Source organism: Scleropages formosus, chromosome 20 (genome assembly GCF_900964775.1).
Source record: "Scleropages formosus chromosome 20, fSclFor1.1, whole genome shotgun sequence".
Taxonomy (NCBI): Eukaryota; Metazoa; Chordata; class Actinopteri; order Osteoglossiformes; family Osteoglossidae; genus Scleropages; species Scleropages formosus.
The window spans coordinates 6,081,377-6,096,802 of record NC_041825.1 but is presented as its reverse complement, the minus strand read 5'-3'; the positions used below and the strand labels follow the sequence as shown (position 1 = coordinate 6,096,802).

The 15,426-nt window shown below is 43.5% G+C and overlaps 2 protein-coding genes across 2 annotated transcripts in view; one reads left to right on the top strand and one right to left on the bottom strand.

Annotated features, from left to right (window-relative positions):
- The window catches only part of chlsn (cholesin), a 71,950-nt gene that overhangs the window by 30,595 nt on the left and 25,929 nt on the right, over nucleotides 1-15,426 (bottom strand). The gene's annotated exons all lie outside the window — the stretch shown is intronic.
- Nucleotides 3,078-10,826, top strand: gpr146 (G protein-coupled receptor 146). Its single transcript, XM_018734953.2, has 2 exons — nucleotides 3,078-3,429; nucleotides 8,571-10,826. Exon 2 carries the CDS (start codon nucleotides 8,613-8,615, stop codon nucleotides 9,612-9,614), a length of 1,002 nt encoding a protein of 333 aa, XP_018590469.1. The 5' UTR covers nucleotides 3,078-3,429; nucleotides 8,571-8,612; the 3' UTR covers nucleotides 9,615-10,826.

Below are 15,426 nucleotides of genomic sequence, written 5' to 3'. Positions count from 1 at the left end.
TCAAGTCCAGCCCTAATAACTACTGTGGTACCCTTGAACAAGGATATTCACCCCAAAATGTTCTATACACAGGCAGCTGTATAAAGAAATGAAAACTTTAAGTCACTTTGGGTAAAAGCCTCAGCCAATGATCTACTCTACAAGCTGGAGCAAGTAGTGTGATGAGCACCAGCATTTGGGGAAAAAAAAAAAAAAAAAAAAGAAACTAGAAGAAGCCAGGTCACCTTTCAACGTAGAGGATGAAAGGATGGCAACACGAAACAAAAAAAAAAATAAAAAATTTCTTTCTGAGCCGCCCCAAGCCTCGTAAATCCTCCTTTGACTGCCTCAGAACCTGGCAATTATTTTGTGGTATTTCAGTGTAAGCTACGTCTATCCGAGTTTTGTAGAAGTTTAAAATTACACAATACTTTATACACGTTACATAAATCCCTGCTCGGCCAAACCGCTGTGTTCAAATAAAAGTGTGTGGCAACGACAGCAAAGAAAAAACCAATGAAAGAAAATGCAACTCGGTGCCAAAGAGACTCCAGGAGAGCAAGCAGCAAAGTCAACAAAGTGGACGCTGTGCTGGGGCGAAATGCTGAAAAAGACACTCATTGTAAGTGTCCGGCACGGCACCCCGCAGCCCTCGTTTCTGATCTTGCGGTGATCTCGCATGGGCCTAGCCGTTCAATGGGAACACCGCTGAGCCATTAACACACCATATCCTGTTTACGGAGCAGAAAAGGAGTAAGTGTCCCCATCATCGTCCCCAGAGTCCTCATCCCTTCCTGCCTTTGGAGACATCCGACTCAATGATCGCCCTGTATCAGTATCAGACTAAGCTGCTGTGCCGACTCATTTAACAGGACACTTCACTTTGACACAGGCAAAACACTAAGAAGAACAATGAAAAGCACACCCAAACTTCCCTGCTATGCCACCTGATATTGTGTTTAAAAAAAACTTAAAAAATGTCAGGACATGCTGAGCCTGTGACTTATCTGCTCAATCACCGAGCTGCTATTTGTTGAAAGGCGCTGAACAATGGATAGTCGAAAGGCCTTCCCAACCCAATCTTGAACGTTTCTTGAGCTGTGCTCCAGAATCTCATCTGTTCCCAGGTCTTGACTAGCTTGGAGAAGAATGACGCCTCCCTGTTTGAGGTCATGGAGCCCAATCAACCAGAAAAATATGGGGGGGTGGGGGGGGGAAGAAATTACGGGTATAGCCCTCTAGCTACCATGAGAAGTAGCAGAAACCACTGTACGTGATATTTTCCTGCCAGTGATGGCACTCCTGCAGAGGACAGGAAATTAAAATACAGTGTTTTTTCCCCCTTCTCGTGGCGTAACACACGTTCTTGTGTCAGTGATTAATGTCGCCACATCACACCTAGTATAAAAACAGTACAAACCTCTCCAAAAAGGATTAAAATGGTTTGGCCTCAGATGTTCACCTTTTGTACACAACACAATATTCGAAGTGAAGTCCACACATAACTGAGGAAACTACAGAAATTCCTCTGTTGGGCACACGATCACACACTATAAGCTGCAATGGCAATCAGAGGACATTTTACATTTCTCACAAAGTTAAATTCAAGTCAGCTGACTGAAAAAAAATTCTATTTATGACCCTATTTAAGTAACATATAATTTCATGACAGCTGGTGTTACCATATGAACAGCACCTCATTGTTCATAGCTAAACGAAAGCTGCTTTCTGCAATATTTTATATGAAAAACTAGTTTGGAGGAGGAAAAGATCCAGATTTACAAAAATGAGCAGGAAAACCTTGAGTGGTTTTGCAGCACAGTACAGCAATATCAAAGAAAATCCTGCAACTTTACAGGTAGATAGGATCTACGTACCATTGTCTACATGTAGAGCAAATACAAAAGTCAAAGCATTTCTTAATAAACGTGAGATCCTGTGGCAAACCACAATGAGTACATTCATAAAACAATATCCGCTGCTACCGCACAGATAGTGTGCCAGTTTTCTAAGTGAGTCGGCAGCCAAATTATTAAAGGTTCTAATAATAAAACCATAAACTGTGTCAGATGTAGATATTGTAAAAGGGGCAGCAGGGGATTTCAGTGACAGTGACAAATAAATGCATCAATATTGAGGAGAAAAAACAAACACTTGCAGTGTTAGTCATTGGTTGCAAATTTTCTTACAGAATGAAAAAGCTGTAACAATAACAACCCAATAACAACAAAAAAACCCAAAGATGTTTTAACACCAGGAACTAAAAGATAAAACTGTTGGCCTGTGGTCAGGATTGGCAAATGTGGGTCAAACGCAGAGGCGTTTACCACGGGCACCGGCTTCCTTTAATCCCTAATCTTCTTGGCCAAACCGTGGAGTCCCTCATTAAGCCTTTCACTATTTGTTTCTTTTAATTTGTAGAAACGGAGTTAGTGGCCCCACCAGCCGGCTCCATCTGGCCCCAGCCGGGCGAAGGTCCGCATTTCTCCGGCGAGGGCGTTCGCGGCCTGGGTCGGGTGGCGTGTCCAGGGGATAGAGCAACACGTTGGAGAAACCACCTCACGCCTCATACATGTTTAGAAATATATAGGGGTCGAGGGGATACTTTGGAGAAATTAGGAATGAAGACATATTTGCATGTTGGTGTACATGTACTCAAAAATACCCCTATTCCAAAAATGTTCGTCATTAACATTTTAATTATAACCTATCCACTTTTTTCTGGGTTGACCTACATTTTAAATAATCAACTTTAAATGTCATGAGTTCAAACAAAGGCCAAGAACCTAAACACTAGGAGGAAGCTGACGTAGTTGATGCTCCTTGGCTTCGGACACATTCGACAAATTCCAAGTTATATAGTGTTGTTTAGGTTCATTGGGCCTGGCTGCCCGGAATCACAAGGAAACGCGATTCCCCGCCATTACTGCTGGCTCGCGGACACCCGCCTGTCAGAGGCGACTCGGCCGCGCGGACGGAGTGCTCGAGCGCGTGTTGTTGTGTCCCAGTAGCTCCAACCACCACTCCGCGGCCCCTCCCTCCTCCCCCCGCGTGGGCTCCCGGGCCCGTCCAATGAGGTAGCGCCGAGCGGAGAGCGGGCCCCGCGCGGCGCCGTGGGGGGAGGGTCACGTGTGTACACACATAGTGAAACGCAGTTCCACCCAGCGCTCGCTCGAGCCCTCGCTCGCACTGGTCACTTACGGGAACCGTCCGAGTCCTTCTTATGGGAATTACTCACGGACGCGTGCGTTCTGCCCGCGCGCTAAAACTGGGAGCCGGACTGCGCCGTTCATCTGTCCGCGCGCGCCCCACGGCACGGGTCAGCGGAAGGGAACGTAATCGCCTGTTCGACGGCTTAGTTTGGAAGTAAGCGCAGGGAAATGTCATTGGAAGTCACAAGAGTCGAACGCCGCTCCGAATATCGCCCGCAGTCGGATTCCTCTCTCCCAGGTGGGATTTTGCGCTGGTTCGCTCCGCTGTCGTGTGTAACTCGTCCGGACGCGGCTCGGAGAAGCCCGTGTGAAGCCTCTGTAGTCTGTTCCCGCTCCTCCCTGTTCTTTTTTTTTTCCTTTAAGCAAAACGTTCTTTTCGCGAGATCGATCGATAGGTACATCGTGTTTTCAGCACAGGCTAGTGTAATGATTAAGAGGCGCCGCTGCTGAGCCAGTGAATAGTGAATGCGGCTGAATGTTCTGGAACTGTCCTCGGGGGACCGGTGTGAAAGGTGTCTCAGGCTGCATGCGACTGTTTGTTGTGCGATTCGCTTGTTGTGTTTTTCTTTTCTTTTTTGCTTCCAAGTCTGCGTGACATGCGGGTGTGACCGATCGTTTCCAGCGTCTCACAAGCTGACGCATTATAGTTTTCGTCCAGCCAGGTCCTACTGTATACCACATTACTACCTATACTGTATATTGCTCGGTACTTTTTATAACCTTTAGTCCTGCCATTTAGTGCATAACATTTATACTGTATCTTTGTACAATACATACAGTATACAGTACAGTATATACAGTAGCATTAGTACGTCTAACATTTTACACCTATGTACAAAGTTTCATAAAGTATAACATTTCATATTGTGTGCAACTTTGTACAATCTTTTCTATACTGTAGATACCATGTGGTTTATATATCATTTAGCACATTATACACCATATACTATATAGGTATGCAACTTTTTGTATACATGACAGATACTGAATTCAAAAATATGCCATGTAGAAAGTTTTTTTTTTTTTTTTTTTTTTTTTTTTTACCTTATTTACTAATAGCAGCTCAGAAGGTTTACAGAAACAGAACTTCAGGGTACATGACAGTTCTTTAAAGGGAGGTTACAGGCTGCACTCAGCTCTGATCTATAATCTTGGGTGCACATTTCACACCTTCCTTTCAACCACACTCAGAACAGATCCCTTCTATCAGTCCTTATGCACATAATGGTTTTAGTATAATGGCACTTTACTGTACAAACATTTTACCCATGCCATATTTCAGGGAAACTACTAATTTGAAGTCAAAATGTCAAATTTGCTCATCATGTTTAAGGGTAGATAAGAGAATGGTAAAATAAGGCTGTCGCTATACATTCCCTCAAAAATTGAGCATATCCCAGTTTGCTTTGCAGTTAAGCATGGAAGAACATCCCTGTTCATGACAGGAGGCACAATACTGTTCAAAACATAAAGGATTAGACAAAGCTGGCTTAGATAAACCCATCTCTTTAAATCCCTCCCCCACCTGACTGCTGATCATTTACTGTGAATTTCTCTCTTATATCCTGTGCACAGGGATTTGTTATTCCTGGTTGGCAGTTCTTTGAAGGTGACGGGTTTCCCATTTTTTTCAATGTTTTGCACAACTTATGCTATGTAAGGAAGGTCATAGCAGGAGAGAGGTATGTGTTCCTCATGTAACAGGGTCAACTGCTTCTAGAAAATCACCACATTAGGCATATTCCTCATGGGGGGGTCAAATGACCAATTTTACTTACAATTTTTAATTACTTTTTATCCAGTCAATGACTGGACAAAAAAACCACCTAAGATTAATTAAAATTCCACAATGAAAGGTATTTCTATGCATGGCAACGATAACACTTTTGTAACAAATGGTTATTTTTAGCTTGTCTTTCAGTACCTTTATTCATTATCAATAACGATAGTCCAGTGCAGACACAGGGAGATCCAGAGTCTACCCTGTGAACATACGGTATGAGGCAGGATACATAGAGGATGGGTGGATGGAGAATAATTTGAGCATGGATGCCTAATGATATAAATTGAAAGTGCTCAAGATCACTGCCCATGTCCTTCACTCTGCAAAGCAAGCAGACTGCTGTTAGAGGCACCGTAATATTTCTAACAAATTTTTGATGCTAGACCATTTGATTGTGAGATTAAAGCTTTATTTAAGGTGCTGTTCCAGCTGTGGTTTTTATTTACCTTATTATTGACATTGTCTGTGTGGTAGGAAGTAGAATGTGTATAGCCGATTTTGTTACAAACTGAAGTAGCCATATTGACATCAACGATGAATTAAACCTTGCTGGTTTCGAATGCCAAGTGTTCATTGCAGAATGTCTGATGCAAGCCCTTGTGCAAAATAAAATATTCACTGTGGAAGTATAATGATCACTTAATGGGGAAGAAAATGCTGTTGTACTGAATAATAAGCCCATTGTAGGGGGAAAAGGGCATATTTTTTTATAAGCTATTATAGTGGTTTTTCTTTCTTGTATTGGACCCTGTTATTTGAGGGCTGTCTACTTTTACTAAAGAAAATGTTAGTCATGAAGAATGGTTCACAAGATGCAGTGACAGAGTAGTGTACAAACATCACATTCACTGTAATGAAATCCATCTTGTCAAACACCTGAAAAGTTCATGTTTTATCCTTAAATGATGTGCTTCACAAGGAATTTGTTTTCTCTAAAGCGGTGCAAGCCTTACATACATGTAAGAGTCAGTAGTTTAGGGTTCAACGCCTCTATCGTGTGAGGTACTTCAAAACAATGCATGTTGGAGCAAGCTAGCACAGACACCTGCAGACTGGAGTAGGAGCTCATTTCCAGTTCAATTCTACAAAGAGCAGGTGCAAATTCCTTGCTAAGTAGTCTGCAGACAAAAGCCAGAGACTGGAAGTCCCAGGAATTAACAGATGGCATTTCCACATGACAGATAAATCTATAAAGTAACCTTTTGCACTATGTTTTAAGTGCGTTAATAAAAAAAAATAAAATAATGCAAGGAAGTCAAGTATTACTTCTCTAATATGACTGTAAATGTGATTAAAGGCTTGGTCTTTGTTGAATTTCCATGTTCTCCCTGGTTTCCTCCCACAGTCCAAAGCCACGTGTCTCGGGTGAACTGATGACTCTAAATCGCAGTGTGTGCGCGCGCACAACCCATCTGGGTGTACCCTGCCTCACATCCTGTGCTTCTTTCTAGGATAGATGCTGGACCACTGTGACCCTGTGTTACATACACTGTTACTGATAATGGATGGATTAAAGTATCATATCAGGTTTTTTTCATCGGATACATCTCAGCTGTAAAAGAAACAGTGTATGGGACATGTAGTTACTGCAATGACATGGGTGAAAATTTAGCATAACCTCCTGCAAAGGAAGCCTTACACTATTTACAATGTCTGAATAATACTTCATACCACAAATCAGTCTTTTTGAAAGATATAATTATTAATAATATTCAGGTATGTCAGACAGCATTATTTGTTGAATAAAACAAATTCTGATTCAATGACATTTAACACTTGTCTTAAGTTATAAAGGCAGATGGATATTTCTGAAGAGACCCGAAATGTACTAAAACCTCCAGTTTCCCCATGTCATTAACAGCACAAAACATTAAGCTTTTAATTTTGTAAAGTCAAAGCGGTTTTCTTTCTATTCTTGACAGTACAAAGAGGACTTGTTTGTTTTTTGACATACTTGTTTCATATCCACAAAAGCAAAGAGGAACTAGAGGTATTGTTGGCTTTCAATGCAGGAAGTAAGAGCTACAGTGCAAATACAAATTTAGTCTCATATACTGAATGCAACACACAGAAGCATATTCTGCTGTAAATGATGTAAGGTAGCTTTTCATAAAATCTGAATATCAGATTTGCAGGCAAATACACTGGTTGGATCAAACATTTTAAATGTTTTTTTTGTCCACCGTCGTTCCCTGTGAAGTACGTTATCCTAAGAACAATTTCCATTTTATTTAATTTGTGGAAAATGCAGAATAATTTAATGCAAATTATGTACAATTGTTGTTCATCAACATGCAGTACTCAGCGATGCTCTGTTTTTGTCCCTGGCCACAACAGCTAAGTTCAGCCAGAAATAAGATTCTTAGACAAGATTCTTGCAGCCCAGGAGTCTTGAGGAAGTGCAGGGTTGGTGACTGTAATATGTCAAAGTCGTCTATTTAATATCCAAGCAACAGTCGTCATACTGAAGGGGGCAGACAAACCCCTGCCTTTGGAGCTTTGTATGTGTGTGGGTTTGGCAGAAGCAATTATCAACATGAGTAAGAGATTCGATTTGGTGGTGAATTTGTTACATTTGCATGACACAGGAAAGAAACCCACCTGTTTAAAGGTCAAAAACTAGTAACCAAACATCCCACCCAACTGATGATAATCACTGAAGCAAGGAGAAATGCATAGTCACACTTAAGGGAGTTTTACATTTTGAATAAGTTCAACGTCCCTGCACGGAATCATTCCATCCCGCTAAACTGTTTTACAAACACAATTCACATAACACTGCTCTTTGTGAATAGGCTGAATTCAATGCAGATAAGAGGTCGCAAGCATGATCCACACATCTGAATGCTCATAATGGGCTCAAAGCCTGCATTATGTAACTGTCCTAATGAGCTAAATCAGATGGCTTGTCCAGAGGAGCGAGGCCTTTCCCTCCCCGCGCCACTGTAGCTCTTCGGCAGGCCCATGTGGAACTCGGTCTGCATATCATCTGCTGCAAGTCCACACAACTCAAGCAGCATTCCACCCCCCCCCCCTGTTGTCAGAGAATGGGGGCTGAAAAGGGGCCTAGACCAGACTGAACTGGGGTTAGCTGCCTCTGGGGTTAAAGGAAGGGCAAGTGCACCCTGCCATGTCAAGCTTTTTAAAATGAAAATAAAAAAGGGTCGACTCTTTATGTCACGGGACGCAGAAGCCCACATTACAAAAACAGGAGAAAAAGGCCTGACTAAAGCTGGGAGCAGGAGGGAGCTAAGCCATCAAAACACATGATCGTAGCATGGGGGAGAAGTCAAGGCTTTGCTGTCAGGTCCTCTTAAAAGCTCTTTAGCTATGCAGTAATTTATTATGCAAGAATTGTGAACAATACATCCAGTATTATGAAGCAGAATGAATTTTATTATTCTCTGAATTTCTTTCAAGCAGTCTCACAAAGCATGACTTATGAAGGTCATTTCTGTGGACTCCTTTTAATGGTGTCCTGGAAACTTCAAAACTGAAGCAGAAGTAGACATCTAGGTGACGAGTACACGATTATCAAGATTGTTAAGCTGTACGAGTTCAACTAATTGATGCTTTCAATATCGCCCTCTCCACAGCTGAACCAGTACGCCGGAGCAGCACCCTGCAGGAACTTCGCTATGTGGAGCTGCATGGTTTACAACAGCACAGATGACCCTTTGGACCACCAGCTCTGCCTTGACTTTGGACTCATTCTGTCTGTCATCTCCCTCACCTACCTCATCATCTGCTTTCCCGTGGGACTCTGCTACAATGTGCTGCTGGTGGTGGTAAACCTCTCCAACAAGGGGAGCATGACCATGCCAGATGTCTATTTCGTCAACATAGCCATCGCTGGTCTTGTACTAAGTGTGGTTGCACCCGTTGAGTTGCTGGGGCCCAGGTTCACGAGGTGGCCTATATGGGATTACAACAATGAGATCTACATCACCTTACTCATTCTCTTCAACATCTCATCACTGGTGGTCATGTACTCCACCACATTGCTCAGCCTGGACTACTATATTGAGCGCGCCCTGCCGCGCACCTACATGTCCAGTGTCTACAACACCAAGCATGTGTGTGGCTTCATTTGGGGGGGTGCTGTGCTCACCAGCTTCTCGTCCCTGCTATTCTATGTCTGCAATCACGTGTCCACCAAGATCATCGAGTGCTCCAAGATGCAGAACAAGGAAGCAGCTGATGCCATCATGATATTCATTGGCTATGTGGTGCCCGCTGTGGCCGTCCTGTATGCTTTTGTGCTCATCCTACGCATCCGGAAGGAGGCTACACCTCTGGACCAGGACTCAGGGAGGCTGGACCCTTCCATCCATCGGCTGCTCCTCACCTCTGTCTGTGTGCAGTTTGTCCTGTGGACGCCGTACTACATGACCCTGCTGGTGCACACACTTGTCAGTCATCGTGAACTATACTTGTACATATCGCAAGCCACCATCTACTACTTCCTGGGGTGTCTATCTCAGCTGTTGGCCTTCTCCAGCAGCTTTATAACACCCTTAATGTACAGGAAGATGAACAGGAACTTCTCTCACAAGCTCCAGCGTCTCCTCAAGAGGTTGCACTGCGGAGAACAGGGGTGTGCCCATGAGCGCTCCGAGGTGCAACAGGTGTTCACGTGAAGAGGGATTTCACGGCCGCCTTCACGCTCACTCTCCCATCAGAACTACATGCCCACCATGCGAGAATATGGCGCTGGAGCACAACATGTACTTACAACCACCGTCAACACTTTCTTGCCTCAAAATGAGTGGCATTCTTGTGCCAAACCGAAGAACATTTTACTGTTGCTATAGTTTTAATTCTTAGCGGTCTATGTCATGAGCTGAAATCTGATAAAGTAACCACTAAGTGCTGTTTTTGCTATCACATAAGCTATTTTGAAACTCTGGAAAAAAGGAAAAAAAAAAATCCCTATTTGCTTTTATGCGGAGACCCCCGTTTTGCTGATTACACACTGAGTTATCAACCAACAGTTACCATGTTGTAGGAAGAGCCATTTGCACATCACCAGTTCCGCTGTAAAGCTTACAATACACGTACCTCAGTTTTCTCACCCAAGGTGGGCATTACACGGGAGCTATTCGGGAGTAGTAGGGAACACAGGAGATAGGGGTGGGGCTTCCCACGACTCTCATACCCCAGCTCTCCACGCTCAGTTACACCTTTCCAGCTGTCAAGGTTGCGCTCCTAGGGTGCAGGGCAGTCCCGTCCTGTGCTGTGTTAGCTGCTAAGAACAAGGGTGTGAGTGAAGTCCGCTCGGCTGCTCGAGTAGCGTGACATCCAAAAACAGCAGCTCAACAGAACTTATTTATAGCTCTGCAACTATGACCGTGTTAAGAAACACCAGTTCTTATGTTTGGTTGCTCGTGCAGTTTTGTCTTTTTGCCATTTAAGCTGCTTTAAACAAAAAAAGATTAGTTTTGCCCACTGTGGTTTTGCTACTGTCAATTTCCTGTCTTCATAAGGAATATTTAAATGTACAGAAAACAATAAGCAACAATAGTGCTAATCTCGTATGAGACACCATACAGAAGTGCCAGCTGGGGAAAGCATATCCTTTATGAACCATTGTACCATCCTGCTTCCAGTACAGAGCTGTACAATTTAACATTTTTAATGCCTCAGCTTGGATAAAAGTCCCAACATATGACCCTGATAAGCAGTTTAATTTTGTACAGCAACGGTCTACTATTACACTGTCTGGTGGATAAGTCCAGAAGCTCAGGGGCAGATGATGCCATAGATGAACAGGAAAAAGGAACCTCATTTCTTTAACAAAATCATCAATCGCAGTCAAAATTTTAATGGGGGAAAAAAAAAAAAAAAAAAAACGTACTCAAGCAAATATTGATAAAGAGGTTCCTACCTCAGTATTATTGTTCGAAGGCTATACCATTAAAATCTGTAGATGAGACCCTATATTCTGTCTATTCACTTTCATAAAATGAGCCACTAAAATTTACATTTGTATTGTACCAAATCAATACAAATGTGGAAAAGTACTGTACATGAATTGAAAAAAGACCCCACATACACAAGAGATTTCTTTCTCAAAGAAATACACTTTAGTGTCTACAAAAAAGTAATTAAGGTATATTGTCTTTTGTTTGTGTATAAATGTCTGTATATATTGTAAACTAATGTAGACATTCTATGTAAATACAGCACTCTCTCAAAACCACAGTGTTATTTTCTCAGAGCTATATCTAGACATTTATGAACTAGCATCACTTGTCTCTAGTTCTCTGGGCTAAGTTACGTCTGACTGTTAGCTAACAGGAATGTTAACCACAGTGGACAAACTTTTATGTGGTTCTTTCTGCTTCCTTTTGTCCAGCCTAGTTTCTGGCCACAAGCCATTATATGTTCTCTCATATATACATTAAAGTAAGTTTTGAAAACTATTTTTGTACTCCTTGCTTCCTGGCCACTGAGCAGTACTGTGTGTATCTATCAGAAGGCGCTTAAATGAAATGAAAAACGGTACGATTCCCTGCATCCAAGTAATCGGCAGCTTCTTTGGAAGCAACAAACATGGTCGATGTCAATGTACATCACATCATTATCCTCAGACCAAAGAATTAATAAATATGAAGGTCATTTTTTCAGTTTCAGTTCAATGCTTTAGAACAACGGCAACAGAACAGATGAAAAGAACAACCATGATCATCTTCCTCCTGCTGCATAACCAGACCTGGTGGCCCTTTCGCAGAGATAGAAAAACCACAAATACATGTTAGTAAATGCCGGAGCTGCTTCTTTCCCCGTGACATTTGCAACTGCTGCACGTTGGGGCGCAGGCGCACCGGGTGCTCGCGGACACGGGGACAAGCCATAGGAAGCCACCTCTGTCGTCAGTGCAAATCTCCAAGGTGCCCAGGCTTTGATGTCCCTGGAAAAAGACCTCATAGGATTTGCGGACAAACTCGCGCTGCTCAGGGGAATTGTGTTCGCGTATTACAGTAGAGTGGCGCAACAAAACCCCCTGTTCTTCTTTCAGAGCTGAGCCCAGTGAAAGGGGCAGTGTGTAACAGATCTCTTCTTGTTACCATTTTCCCCTTTGCTCAGCAGAATAAAGGCAAGAGTACATGGGCTACCAGGGCGGTGCGGTGGACGCTTCCTGTCCCCTGGTGCCTTTCCGTGCCCAACTCTCTCCAAATGGGAAAAGAAACATTCCTGCCATTCTCGGAATTGTTTTGACACCCAGGGTTCCCCGCTGCGCTGTCCCTGCTGGTAACACAACAATGCTCCTGTGTTACCACAAATGACGCTTGGGTGGAGCGGCGTGTTTTTTAAAACCGTGCGCTGAGCAAGACATTCGGGGGGGGCCTGATCCTGGCTGTGCGGCTTCGGTCCGCATTTGTAATTACTGCAGAAGGAAGGAAATCTGAGCTCAACCAAGGGGAAAACATCAAAGCATTTAGGGCTGTTTTTTCAGTCTGCTTTTAGGGAGAGCCAGCTTTTTTTTTTTTTTTAAAAAAAAAAAAAAAAAAAAAAGTGGCTTGCCGTTCACTAATGGATACTGTGGCGTTGTCTTGTTTGTGGCAACATGAAAAATGCAGCAAAACACACTGTTGTCAACAATACGCCTGCAACCGTAATATCGGTAAGGACCAAGAAAGCTGCTGTTCCAGTGGGTGACGCATCACAGAGCTAATTAAAGTATTAACTTAGCTTTTCAAACACCTACATTAATTAAAGGCACAGCTGCGAAGCGTAATCATCGAAAAATCACTGAATCCAGCTTCTAGTTCTTTCCTGCAAACACACACTTCTGCCTTGTCACGGTGGCACAGAGTGTAGCGCTAGTGCCTCGCAGCACCAGGAACGTGAACTAGGACATAGGTTTGTTCCCCTCTCGTTCAGTGTGGCGTTTGCATGTTCTCCCTGTGCTTGTGTGGGTTTCCTCCCACAGTCAAGTGACATGTTTAAGGCAAGCCGGTGACTCTAAATGCCCTTAGTGTCCATACTATGTTGTGCAAATGAGTGTATGTTACATCGCTCTGCAGTACAAGGGTATGTTTGGTGTGGTGTTTCTAGAGAAGCATCTGCTAAACAAATAAACGTAAATGCAGATGTGGCAGAAGGACAAACCCAGCAAGTTTCACATTTGTCTGTATTCGTTTTCCTTTACGAATCAATACCAAGAACGCACTAGAGCCTGGCTCACACTGTCAAGGAGTCGCCGCTACCTAAGCAAGGTATAAAGTTACATTTCAAAAGTGTCTATCGGGTTTCTCAATTATTCTGCAGTTTGCCAAGAGCAGTGGGGATAAGACTGAGTGATGTCATATCAGGCACGTCACTTCCATGATGGCTCTGTCCCAGTGTGAGCACACAGCTGCTTCCCTTGAGTCGGCGTCAGCCAAACCGAAGGGCATCATACACAAAAAGCAATGCAAACAACTGTAATTTAACTTAACTCACTAGTGACAAGGCATGTTGTATTAGCAGGACCCGCCGTATCCATGGCTGACCAAACGTTTAGAAGACGACCCACCTCACGAACCTATGACAACATGTGACTAAGGAAGCTCATTTGATGCTTCCACCACTGACCTCTAGTTTGTGTTTGAAAAAATAATTTAAAACATATTTAGTTTCATTAAGGCGAGTGGTTTTCCACATGTGGATGTCATAAGGTACAAAATTACAGACCTTGTACTAGTAAATCATGCAACCCCAGTGATAACCAGACCACCAGAGCAGCTAAGGGTCGTGCCATTTAGTTTTACTGTTCCGCGCTTCACAGAAGAGACTCACTTCCAAAATGCAGGTCAGTCGAGGCAAAGCCGTTGCACAACCTCTTTCTTAACACAGCCAAGCGTGGGGGGCCGGAACCCTTCAGCCGCACTCCTGACTATGCAAACACAGGCTTGCCCTCCCGACACACTATATGTCCCTTATGCGTTAGCTGTTGGTAGGTCTTTGGAAAACGGCAGATGTCGATGTCGCCCTGCTGTCTTCGAACGCCCCCCGGTCAAGGTCCACATGAAGAAATGCTATGTATAGCCAGACCTCTTGGAAAGATGTCTGCAAAGCCCCAACACACACACACACACACACACACAGGCCTGGTCTTATGTCGGCTCTAAACTTTACACCACCAGAACAGCAAATTTATAATGAGGATGAGAGTCTCCGGCAGAGTTCCCTATAATTTATGCCTACTATCAAATACAATGCCATGAACTGTCACACGTTCTACACACTACATATTATATATGTCTCTCTCTCTCTCTCTCTCTCTCTCTCTCTTCAGACAATGTACACACGCTGATAGTCACCTAGCCAAAGCACATCCACTGTGCAATTTAAATTGGTTGTTCACCAAGCTTGTGAGTCCTGAGTCCCTTTTAATAAAAACAAGAGGGTGGTTCCAAGTATACTGTTTAAAAAAAAAAAAAAAACAGAAGCGAAATGGACAAGCGCGCGCGCGCGCACGCACACACGCACGCACGCGTTCCCGCAAACCCACCTTTCTGGCCAAAAACTGGTTCAAGCTCGCCAGGTTCTGGGGGAAATGCTGTGTGTGAAAAGCAATCCGCCTTTCTATCCCTGCCAGACATGTATTACAGCACTGTGTACAGTAGAGCAGTAAACCAATACAGAAGGCTAATGAAACACTTCCCGCTGCATGTTGGGGTTCCGAGTCCCTGCGTGTACACGTCGCTGGAGGCCCTGGACAGGTGCCCCGGCGGGGCTTTATGGGCAAGGCAGATGGAAGGCTTTCTGCAGCAATCCTGCTACAGCTCTCCCCTTTTTTAAAAATAAGTTTTAGTAATCCAGACAAGCAGAAGAGCACAGAAAGCATTTATGAAGCACAATTATGAAACCACTAGTGTTTGGAAAACGAGGCAGATGATCAACTTACTCCGTAAAGCTATTTTCGCAAAAAAAAGTTGTCATTTCTCAGTAAATGACACAAACAAAAGAGTAAACGGCAAGAGTGAGATGAAAAAAGTCCAGTTAAACAACAGTGTGTAATCCAGTTTTTGTCCCTTGGATCTGAATATGTGAGAGTACGTTGGAGGAGCACAGCAGAGCATCTTGGTGCACAACAGCCACTGTGTTGAAGTGTTCAGGGAATGCTTTTCTTGAGTGTGTAGTGCACTTGGTAACAGCTGTTTGCTGAAATGTAAACATGTGGTAAAAGAAAAGATGAACTTACAAACACCCCATCTTCCAGTGGGTCTGCAGGCACTTCAATAAAAGAACAACCTAGTGCGCCACCTCATGGTCACATGGCGACGTGATCTAAATTTTGCAGGTGCGGAGGTCACCTCATGAGTACAGTTATGTTCGGAGCACTTTCACATGTAGTGAGAGGTACCTACTGGCATCTTCAGTGCTGAAATCATGACCTGTACTCCTCTGTTGAACATATCAGGTTTGGGATATTTACAAGCAAAATTTCTTACTCTGTCACAT

Excerpts from the sequence above, each read along its gene's own strand:
- gpr146 (XM_018734953.2), top strand. The coding sequence starts at position 8,613 with ATGTGGAGCTGCATGGTTTACAACAGCACAGATGACCCTTTGGACCAC.